Below are 11,594 nucleotides of genomic sequence, written 5' to 3'. Positions count from 1 at the left end.
GGTAAGGGAGCTTGACACCGAGCACCAGACCTGAGTTCAACTCCTTCGACCCGTGTGGGAAGGAGAGAACTGACCCCAGACACATCTCCTGACGTGGCCCAACACACAAAGCATCGTTAAAACACTGTGTTAGCAGAGCCGTGGTGGCACAGGCCTTTAACCCAGCACTCGGGAGGCAGAGGCAGTGCTGAGTTCAAGGCCAGCCTGGGCTACATTGTGAAATCCAGGCCATCCAGGGCTGCACAGAGAAACCCAGTCTCAAAAACCAACCAACCAAACAAACAAACAAAAATTAGCATGTTGAAATCATACTGCAAAGGGGGAAACTGAGGCTGGCCCCGTGCCCCCACCCTGGGTGTACCTGGTCTCCCTCCCTGTCTCCTCTCCTCCTCCTCTCCTCTGAGCAGCAGCTTCCAGAACCTTCCTTCTTCCCTCCTTCCCGCAGCTGCCGAGAACCAGGTCAGCCCCTGAACGGTGGGGACATCAAACGGAATCTATAAATACAGCACAGAGGAGCTGCCTCCCCCTCCAGGCTCCTGGGCTCCCAGCTCCCCACCTCTGCCCCAGGGATCCCTGCTGCAAAACAGGGAATGGACAGTGCCTTAGTTTCCCCTAAGAGCGCACCTCCCCCCCCACCCTGCTTCCCCTCCTCCTGCTGGGCACCTGTGAGGAGAGAAAGTCTTCAGTTCTCTGGAATCTTCTCAGGAACTTCTGTCCTGGGCTGCGGACCTTTACACAGCTGTGTCCCTGCCTCGGTAGTCCCCTGCCTCGGTAGTCCCCTGCCCCTGGGCTTGCAGGGCCCTCAGGCCCCAACCCCAGGCCTTTGCTGGGGTGGGGCCTTCTGCTTGGAATAACCCCCTCCCCGGGGGTTCTCTGGACATTTATCCTCAAATGTCACCACCTCAGAGATGTTCCTGTTGTCACAGTGGCTGACATCCTTCTTGGCCTCCAGAGGAGTAATTCTCACTAGGCTTTCTCTTATGTCCTGCGCATTTCTCCCTACCGTGGGCCTCAGTTTCCCCACCTGCAAACTCAGGTGGGTGTGTAGGCTCCTCCCACTCCTGTGGAAACCGTTTGCCTAAGGCCTGTGGACACTTGTAATAAATATGCTAATTGATGCAGGTTTTATGCAAATGAGCCACGTCTGCTTGCGGGCCCACCCCTTTGCCTAGGGGACCCAGGCCTCTGGGCCTCAGTCTGCAGTCTGCAGCAGGCTGAGGCCTTGGGGATCCGCCTGGCTATTGGGAGTGACTGTAGGGGTCCTGAGGACTCCAGCTTCTCCCCTAATTCCCACAGTCCCAGGATCTGCCACATGGGGTGACTCCAGACTTCAGCAGCCCAGGGCGCAGGGGCACCCCACTGCACACAGTGTGACCTCACATTCCACCTGGTCCCAGTGTGTGCTAAAACCCTCTAGACCTGGACCAGGCTGGCCCAGGGCTGTGAGGAGACCGCAGTGCAGGGTCGGACCTTTCTAGAGGTTCTGGGTCCTGACCCACCATGTGGTTCCAGCCGGTGAGGACCCCCTCTCCTGCCCATCCTCCCACCCCCAGCCCCACCCCATCCCCTCCCTCCCTCTGCTCCAGCTACACAGGCCTCGTTTGAGGCAGTCCCCGGCTCCTCAGGCCCCAGGGCCTTTGCACAACTGCTTCCCTGTCTCAGGCACTTTCAGTTCTTCTTGGTCTCTGCTTCCTTGTTCCCTCAGTGTGACCTGCTGGGACCACCCATCTAAAGTCCCCCTGCCCCGCCCCTTCCTCCTCCTCCTGTAGTGTTGGCCCCCGCTCTGCAGCACAGGCCAGGACAGACCTCCTGGCTCTTCACGTTTGTCTCCCTGGAATGTCAGAGCCTGGAAGCTGGAGACCTTCACTCTGTATCCTCTGCTGCATCCAGAAGGTGCTCAATACATGTGCCTGGAATAGGTGGTGCCTGAGCTCTGTCAGGACAGCGTGTGCCCAGCACACAGTAGGTGCACACTCAAGTTAGCTGGGTTTGTAGAGGCGTGTGGACCTGGGCACAGAGCCACCTGGGCCCAACACATGCTGATGTCAGTGTGACCCGCGGGGGCCTGGTGGCAGGTGCCACACGGTGAGGTCATTGGCACCTGCGCCCTGTTTGCAGCAGCTGCCCCCCCTCCCCACCCGGATCTTAGCGGGTAACTAATGTCTCAGCACCCAGCTTGCCCACACTCACACAGCCGTCTCCACATCTCGCCTTCTCCACCGGCTGCCACCCCTTCCGGGGCTCTGAGGACTCCGGGACCTCCTGGGAGTGGGACCCTGGCAGGCCACCCATGTCAGGGCCATGCCAGCTTCCCATCCTTTTCCTGACAGCGTAGTATTCCTGTGGTTGAGCTCCTTCCCCAGCCTCAGAGGAATACAGAGGCGAGAGGAAACTGAATCTCAGTTGAGCACCTACTGTGTGCTGGGCATCTTCAGCAATGACCTCTTGTCAATCAGCCTCCTGCGTGCTCACCTCTAACCACTCGACCTCTGCTCCACGTGTGCAGAGGCCCTGAGACAGGACGCAGCCACAGGGATCAGGGGTGACTGTCCCTCCCAGAGTGAGGATAGGTCCTGGAGAGTTTGAGGGTGGCTTTATCAGGATATCCCTGTCCCTTCAGCTGTGGGGACCAGGATGCCTCTGGCCTCGTTTACATATGCAGATGCAGCCTGGAGGGGGAGGACCACCCAGGGCAGTACTGGGCCTTTCTGGGGACTCTGCTGGTTAGAGCACAAATGCAGGGAGCACGTTGACTCCCTGGGAGCTCTGCAGAGGAGGCGCCGGGCGGGAGTGGGGTGGGGCAGGGAGATGGGGGTGGGAGGAAGGGGTAGGAGGGTCCCGGGGCTCTGGCAGGGCAGTTCACACAGCTCAGCCTCACACACATCCTCCCTCTGTACCAGGACTCAGACCAGCCAAGGCCTCTGTCCTGGGTTTGAATCCTGCCGAGCGAGCTACAAATGTGCAAAGCGCCCAGGGTTGTGCACACACACAGTAGGTCTCCAGAGCTTACTCACCCCAGTGTGCAAAGAGCCACAGTAGGTGTCCAAGAAGTGCACACAAGGTTTTCCAAGTCCACAAAGCACCTTGGTTACAGTGCACACCGCAGGCCATCAATCAGTGCTCCCAGGGTTATCTGAGTGAGCAAAGCACCTGGACGGGGCTGTATGCCGTAGGTGCTCAATAAAGTGCTTCCCCGAGATATCCTGAGTATACCTGTGGTCCTGCACACAGTAGGTGCTTAGTAAGTGCTCCTGAAACCGTGGTCTCACTGGATACCCCCTCACCTTTGGCAAGAAGGTCCCCTTTGTTGCCTCGCTTTAGTGATGAGGCAAGTCGGTGGCTCACGGCTCACCCCAGGGCCAACTGGGCCTCAGTTTCCCCCTCAATGCAAGGAGGCAGGTCCTGACAGCATTCATAACTTACCTACTGTTGACCAGGACACGTTACAGACCCTGGGACACAGCAGCGGGCAGGGCAGACCTGGGCCCACCCCACCATACCCCACCCCTCCCCGTCCTGGGGTGGGGACAAACCTGGGTGGCCCAGCCGAGGGGAAGGGGGGGCACGGGAGCTGGGTCTGCAGGGAGAAGGGGTGCAGCAGGGCCGGGCCCACATGCCAGACAGACAGGGAGCCCCAAGAACACTCCTCTCAACAGCCGGGCTTGGGATCTGGACCCCATGGCCCCGGGTCTCAATGTCCTCACTCAGCGCGTAACAATGGCTGCCCTCAGGGATCCTGGAGTTGCATGCAGCAGGTGCCTAATAGAGGCCCCCCGTCTTCGTCAGGACTCTGTGCGCCCCAGGGCACTGTCTTGCTATTTGTTGGTGGTGTCTTGTGCCTTTCTCGGGGTTGCTGATGGCTCCGCGAGCCCCCCGCCCCCTCCCCCGCGTCACCCAACACCGAAAGAAGCCCCAGGAGGGGCCTGGGGGTTACGGGAGGGTCCCCAAGGGGACCCCCTGCCCCGGGGGTCAAAGGACAGGGGCAAGGAAGGGTCAGAGCCCGCCGCAGCCCTCCCCCACCCGGGCCGCGTGAGCCCCGGGACCAGCTGGGCGGCCTGAGCGGCGCATCTGTCGCCGGAGCAGCTGCAGCCCCGGGGGGTGGGGACACAACCGGGGGACGCGCGCACATGCGTCTGCGCCTCTCAGCTGCCACCCCGGGCTGGGGGGACACCCCAACGCGCCCGACCCGGGCCCCTCCCCCGCGGCCGTCGCCCCCCACGTGCCTCCGGGGGGGAGGGGGCGTCAGGGAGGGTCTGACGTCATGAGAGGCCTCAGCCAATCGCAGCTGCCCTTTGGGCAGCCCCGGGGGGATTCCCTGGTCACAGCCCGGACCCGGAGTGACACTGAGTGCCGTGGAGCAACGATGACCCTCCCTCTCACTACCCCAAGCTTGGGCTCAAAGTGTGCCTGACATAGAGGGGGAAACTGAGGCAGGGGACTGCCGGGAAAGGGACCCAGGTGGCCCGTGGCAAGTTGGTTGCCCAGCTCCAGATGGGCCCAGAGAGGGTCAGAGAGCTGCCTGGCGTCACACAGCAAGCCGAGGAGGAGAGGGGCGCACGGGGGGCGTGCGGAGGCCGGAGCGGGTCCTCACTGTGCCCGGGCCCAGCCTCCGGGTCCAGGGTCTCCGAGGCCGACTGTCCCTCTCAGGGTCTCCCCGGACCCCCTAACACCCCCGGGCCGCAGCCAGGCAGGGTAGAAGGAAGGTGTCGGCAGCCTCGGGCGTCCCCAAAATCCGCACTGGAATCTCCGAGCCCGGAGCAGGGCGGGAGCGCCGGCACTGCCGAGGCTGGGGAAACTGAGGCCCAGGGGGTGGGGCCCGCCCTGCAGCTGAGGGGAGGGGGATGCTGCTGGCTCTGGAGGCCTCAGGCCAGGCCCCCCCCCTCCCCGACGCCCCACGGCCATCAGGTCAGCGCCGAGACCGGCCGGAGCCGGTGGGGGAGGGCGGCGTGACCTCCCCGTCCCGTCTGTGAAAGAGGCGCCATTCATGACCATGGGCCTTTGTCCAGACAGGTCTCCCGGGACGGGCCTTCCCCGCACACCCCCCGGCCTGACGGCCCTTCCCGCACACCCCCCACAGGCCTTCCCCGCACCCCCCCCGGACGGGCCTTCCCCTGCACCCCCCCCCGGGACGGCCTTCCCCGCACACACCCCCGTGCCCTGACAACCCCCCCGTGCCCCGACAACCCCCCCCGTGCCCTGACACCCCCCCCGTGCCCTGACAACCCCCCCCGTGCCCCGACAACCCCCCCCGTGCCCCGACAACACCCCCCGTGCCCCGACAACCCCCCCCGTGCCCTGACACCCCCCCCGTGCCCTGACAACCCCCCCCCGTGTCCCCTCCTCCCCCGGCCCCCAGGCGGCCGCCGAGCTCTGGGTTTCTGCAGCCGCTGGTCACCTGCAGGCCTCCGGGACCAAGGATACAGTTGGCGCTCAATGTTTGTCCGATGAACGGATTCTAGGCCAAGGAGCAGACCCCCAGGTCTGGCCCCGTGCCCTGCCACGCAGGCCTCAGCCTCCACAGTAGCCGAGTCTTGGCTGGTTCTCTGGGGACAGCAACGCGGGTCCGAGGCCGTGGCGAGGTCTCAGCCTGGGGGCCACAGGGACCCAGAGCCCAGCCCCTCAGAGTGACCTCGGGTCAGGGTTCAAATGCTGACACCCCGGGCTGTTCCCAGACAGCCCACAGTCCCTGGGGTTGGGGGTCCTCAGCTGGGGGGTCCCCCGGGGTAGGAGCAGGATTGACTCCACACAACAGCGAAGGCAGTGTGGAGTGCTTGCTGTATACGGGGGATGCCAGGAGGTAAAGCGGTACCCAGATCCACGGGAGAGAGGTTTGCACTCAGGGTCACGTCTGGGACGGGGAGGGCTTCCGACAGAGGGAAACTGAGGCATGGAAAGAGATGTCCTGCCGTCCCGGGGTCCCTCAGACAGTGAGTGTGGCGGGCGTGTCGGCTCAGGCCGTTAGTCCACGGACTCTGAGTTCCGGGCTAGCCTGGACTCCACAGGAGATCCCGCCTTACTCAATATAAATACATAAAGGAGACCCCGGGGGGTTGACTCAGTGATGTCGTGAGGTCCGCAGGGGCCGTGGGACCCGATCCCGCGTGCGCGAAGTTCCTGTGGGAGGGTGGCGGGCCGGATGAACTGGAAACTCACTAAAACACACAATAATAGCAAAGCATCCATGGAGCGCCTACTGTATACTGGAGATGCCCTGCTCAGTGCGGGACCCCACGGCCTTCAGCGTCACTCCCGTGGGGAGAGGTGCGAGGCACCGAGGGAAACTGAGGCCGGGGATGGCGCAGGCGCCCCTCCTGGCCGCGCTCCGTTCCGTTCCGCGCCGATCCGCGCCGCGTTTTGCGCGGCTCCGGGTTTGGGCGCTGGGGGCGGAGGTGGCGGAGCCGCGAGTCGCAGCGGCGGCGGCGGCGGCGGCGGAGATGCGGCCCCGGCCCGGACACCGCGCTGCGCCCCCGCGGGAGCCGCCCGCGCGTGGGAGCCCGGGCTGAGGCGCTGCGGAGCCGAGCCGGGCAGGTGCTCGGCCTGCGCTGCGAGGTGAGTGCGGGGACGGGCGCGGCGCGGGACGGGCGCGGGGACGGGCGCGGGGACGCACCTTGGACAGATGCAGCGGGGACAGATGCAGCGGGGACGGGCGCGGGGACGGGCGCGGGGACAGATGCGGAGACAGATGCGCTGGGGACGCACGCACCGGGCACGCACAGGCCGCGGGCGCCTCGTGCAGCGACACCAGCCGGGGGGCCCCCCGCGTGCGGTCGCCGCTCCAGCGCCCTGGGCGGGGCTAACGGGCTGCGCAGCGGGCGGGGATTGCAGCCAAGGCCGGGGCTCGTCGCGCCAGGGCAGCGACGGTGGCTTTGAATGGTTGGGGCGACGACCTGCGAGTGGGGGTGGGGGAGGGGGCGGGACACGCAGCCGCGACCTCCCGCGGGTCCCCACGCGGCCCCGTGCACCGGCTGCACCCGGAGCTCTTGGGTCCCCTCCGGCAGCGCAGCTGGAGTGGGGGGGGGGAACACAGGCCGCGGCCAACGCCCCCGCTGCAGCGCGGCCCGGAGGGGGGCGGCCAAGGCCCCCCCAAAGCCCGACAATGGGACAAAGGAGCGTCTCTAGCAGCCGCGCGGAGTGGGTGCCACCGTGGCCCCCCGGCCGACCAAGGCGCTGATTGGTCCCTGGGGCGGGGGTCACGTGCCGCATCCTGCTCTCCACCGCCGACTTTGGGGCGCCTCCCCAGAGCCGCTGCCAGGCCGAACCCCCACCCGGGCCTCCGATGGCGAATTCTAGGCCTGCGACATCCCTGAGGTCGGGAGGGACTCGTGGATCCCAGTTCCTCTCCGCTGGGAGTCTGTCACCCCCGCCTGAGGTCAGTGTCACCCCCGCCTGAGGTCTGTTCTGTGTCACCAACGCCTGAGGTCTCTGTGTGCCCGCCCTGGGGTCTGTGTGCCTGCCCCGCGCCAGGTCTGTGTCACTGAGGTTCCCAAGTCGCTATCACTCTGCCTGAGGTCTGTGTCTTCCCCCCCAGCTCCCCCCCTGGCTCTGTGTCTCCCCCCCAGGTCTCTGTCCCCCGCCTGAGCTCTGTGTAGTCTCTCCCCCAGGTCTCGGTCACCCGCCTGAGGTCTGTGGCACCCACCTCCAGGTTCTTATCTTTTAGCCGCCAGACACCCCAGCCCCGAGCTGAGTGTCACCGAGTTGGGAACCCCAATATTGCAGCCCAGCAAGCTGGGGCTGGAGGAGGCCCTGGGGGACAGAATGGCCGGAGGGACCGGGCAGCTGCTGCTGCCTGGCTCTCTGTCTGGGGCCCAGGACTCGGGAGACGGGCAGATTTTCAGGGTGCACGATTGCTTTCAGGCTATTGAGAGGTTAGAGGCGGGGAGGGCCCGGGTTCAAGGCCTGGACCTGGGAGAGCCTGCTGCCGTCTGTCCGGCCTGCTGGCTGGGGCGGAGAGGTGGGGGCCGCTGCTCCCTGCCGGGGAGTCTCGGGCTGAGTAGATGGCAGCCTGGGGGCCAAGAAACAGTGGGGAAACCGAGGCACTGAGCGACAGCTGGGACCGCCTAGTATTGTGAGGCCATGGGTTCCTCGGCCAGTGAGGGATCCGCTCTTTCCATCCACCGGAAACCGAGCGCTCTCGCGTCCCTGTCCCCTCCGAGGTGGCCCTGGATGTCTGGGGCCCTGGCGGGAAGTCGGTTCGAACTTTTAGCTTCGCTGTGTGTCCTGGGGCGGGAGGTCAGTCTCTGTGCACCCTCCTCACGACCCGCCTGCCGGCTTCTTCCTCCGCTGCGTGTCCTGGGGCCCCAGGTCCTCCGGGGCTTCCAGCCCTCCCCCGTCCGTCCGTCCGTCCGTCCGTCTGTCTGTCTGTGGCAGAGGGCAGGCAGGCAGCTGCCCTTGGAGGAGGTGACGTCAGCCTGCGGACAGGTGAGCCAGACCGAAAGGTGACCGGCCGGCGCCTCCAGGGGAGCCGAGTGTCCCGAGCTGACCCTGGGTGTGGCCCCGGAGGGGCAGCTGGGAGCTTTGCGCTGGGGGGTGGGGGGACTTCCCAGGGCGCCTGAACTTTCCGAAGTGGGAGCGTCGCTCCGGGGCCAGGGGGAGCCAGGGGGATTATAAAGAAACGGGAGACGTGGCGAGCTCTGAGAGCCGCTGGGAGCCCAGGCGTTGACGCGGCTGCCCCTTCGCGGAGGGCCGGGTGGGTGGGTGACCCTCACTCAGGTGAGATGCAGGCCAGGGCCGGGGTGGGTGGGTGCCCCTCACTCAGGTGAGATGCAGGCCAGGGCCGGGGTGGGTGGGTGACCCCTCACTCAGGTGAGATGCAGGCCAGGGCCGGGGTGGGTGGGTGACCCTCACTCAGGTGAGATGCAGGCCAGGGCCGGGGTGGGTGGGTGGCTCCTCACTCAGGTGAGATGCAGGCCAGGGCCGGGTGGGTGGGTGACCCCTCACTCAGGTGAGATGCAGGCCAGGGCCGGGGTGGGTGGGTGACCCCTCACTCAGGTGAGATGCAGGCCAGGGCCGGGGTGGGTGGGTGACCCCTCACTCAGGTGAGATGCAGGCCGGGACGTCTGCAGCCTACGTTTCCCAGGATGCACTTGGCTCAGCCCCAAGAAACTTCCTGAAGGCTTTCAAAGGCCCGGAGGGGGATGATGGGCTTCTAGGGGGACCCTGAGTGATCAGGGAAGTCATTCAGTCCGTCAACAGACATTCCCAGTGGCCCCTGCGTGCTGTGGTCTGTGTCTTGCACAGAGAGCTTGTCTATCTGTTCCTCAGAACTCTTCCAGGCCATGGGAGGGGAAACTGAGGCAGATCCTGGCTCACTCTGCTGTGTACTGTTGGAGCTTGGAGTGGAGGGAGCAACTGAAGCTAGGGAGAACTGGATTCTGAGCTGTGGCTCAGGGAAGGCACATGGAGCAGGGGCCTTGCAGCTAGGGCAGTGAGGGATATGTAGGAGTTGGTCATGTCTTTTCCGATAGTTGCACTGGAGGCAGCAGAGATTCCCTTCCCCGGATGTGGCCCCCAGCCCCGGGACAGCACTTGGATCAAACCCGGCCCCTCAGAGTCTCAGTTTCCCCACAAATGAAGCAAAGCCAATGGCCAGGGGCAGGGGGCAGGGGTCCAGGCTGTGCTCGAGCTGCAGGGTGCAGCCTGGTGTGGTGGAGAGGCCCCCGTGGCTGGGGCAGAGGGAGAAGAGCAGAGTAGCTGGGCAGGGCTGCAGGGAGTGTGGGCACTGGGGTCCCATAAGCTGGGGACGTCTCAGCCCTCGGTGCGTCCTCGTGGGCAGCAGCGTGGCCACTTCCTGGCTGTGCAATCTCGGGCCCCTGCCCATCCTGGGCTTCAGTCTGCTCAGCGGCGATGGCGAACAGTCCGGGCAGCCGCTGTGCCAGAGACCGAGGTAGACGTCCTCTGACACACGACCCCGGGGCTCTGAACACAGCAGGCGCTCCAAAGGTGAGCCGGGAACACAGTAGGCGCTGCATAAGTGTCTGTGTGGACCCCCTTCAGAGGGTCTGACTCCCAGGTGCTGGGAAGACCCGGAGCTGGGACTGGGGTGCTGCGGTCCTGCCCAGTCCGCGATCCTGAGGTCACAAGCACGGTGACCCCAGCTTTGACCTCCACCATGGGCCGTCACGTGGGGCCTCGGGTCCACGCTGACCCCAGGGTCTTCCCCAGGGACCTGTTTCTGCCTGTCTTCCTCACCTCCTGCTCCCAACAGTCCTTGCAAGGCCCTGGCGCCTGTCACCCTGCATGTCCCAGGTGTGCATCAGGGTGGGCTCACAGGTCCCCGGAGGACAAGGTCCCCTCACTCTGGGGTGGTGCTGTGTGACCTAGGCCAAGTGGTGCAACCTCTCTGAGCCCTGGGGTTTCTTTGTATCCCAGGGCTGGTATGTAAACGGTGACGTGGGTTCACACCTGTGGGGAGCTTGCACGTCATTTATTGACTACTTTCTGTATACCTGCCGCCGTAGTGCCAAGGCCTGGGCATGTATGACATGGGTCACGGCTGTATCCTTGACTGTGCTGGTATACAGTCAGTGCTCAGAAAGTCTGGAGTGAGCAAGCCGGGCGGTGGTGGCGCAGCCTTTAATCCCAGCACTCGGGAGGCAGAGGCAGGCGGATCTCTGTGAGTTCGAGGCCAGCCTGGGCTACAGAGTGAGATCCAGGAAAGGTGCAAAGCTATGCAGAGAAACCCTGTCTCAAAAAACCAAAAAGTCTGGAGTGAGCATGCCTGTGCCAGAGCGCTTTTGGTATTTATTGAGTGACTGCTGTATGCTGGCTTTGTGTTCTGGGGACACAGCAGTGACTGCTCCCCAGAGGAAGCTCAGACTTCCTCACAGCTAAGCAACCATTGTGCGACACTTGTATACACTTGGATATCTGACTGGGGGTGGGTGCAGGGCCATCACACTTGTCACCTGTCTTGTGGGCGGGGAAACTGAGGCCCCAGTACTGAGGAGTCAGGAAGGTGGGGGTCGAGCTGAGCGGGGCGAGGCTGAGTCCCCTTCCCTGCCTTTGCCAAGTGGGGCGCAAGGCAGCTGGGGGGAGCTGTAAGGGGAGCTAGTAACCGGACCGGGCCAGCTCGGGCTGCCGACCGTCACCTGATCTCCCTGGGGATGCCAGTGCCACTGCGGAACCCAGGAGGCAGGAGGAGGAGGCAGGGGGATTGCTCTCAGCCGAGGTCTGTGTCCCTGTGGAATTCACAGGGCCCAGGGAGGTCGCAGCCAGGGTCACAGCCAGGTGAAGGGCAGAGCCTAGAGAGCCCGGCTGTGACTTGCTTGGTGGCCATGGGGGACTGGGGGGCAGGAAGGTGGGAGGCCCTTCTAGCACCCCAGCACCCCTGAAATCAAGAAGGACTGAAGGTAGAACTTGCTTATGGAGGTGCAGGGGTGGGGGGTGGGGTAAGGAGGTGGGGTGGGGGTGGGGTGAGTGTGGCATGGAGGTGGTTTTGGGGGATGGGGAGAGTGTGAGGGATGGGGGTGAGGGTGGGAGATTTAAGGGTGGGGTGGTGGGGCAAGGGTGGGGGCTGGGATGGGAGGTGAGGAGTTCGGGGTGGGAGTCGGCCCTGGCGCTCGGCATCAGGCTAAGGGCGCTGGGCAGCCGTGGCC

General features: G+C 64.8%; 1 protein-coding gene across 1 annotated transcript; it reads left to right on the top strand.

Moving 5' to 3' along the window:
* Positions 1 to 6,663: 6,663 nt before the first annotated feature.
* Positions 6,664 to 8,417, top strand: LOC114685089 (branchpoint-bridging protein-like). The gene is made up of 2 exons (XM_028859695.2): positions 6,664 to 7,369; positions 8,302 to 8,417. Exon 1 carries the CDS (start codon positions 6,671 to 6,673, stop codon positions 7,169 to 7,171), a length of 501 nt encoding a protein of 166 aa, XP_028715528.2. The 5' UTR covers positions 6,664 to 6,670; the 3' UTR covers positions 7,172 to 7,369; positions 8,302 to 8,417.
* The last annotated feature ends 3,177 nt before the right edge of the window (positions 8,418 to 11,594 follow it).

The sequence above is a fragment of the Peromyscus leucopus genome, chromosome 22 (genome assembly GCF_004664715.2).
Source record: "Peromyscus leucopus breed LL Stock chromosome 22, UCI_PerLeu_2.1, whole genome shotgun sequence".
NCBI classification, from domain to species: Eukaryota; Metazoa; Chordata; class Mammalia; order Rodentia; family Cricetidae; genus Peromyscus; species Peromyscus leucopus.
This window is presented reverse-complemented; position numbering and strand designations above follow the sequence as displayed.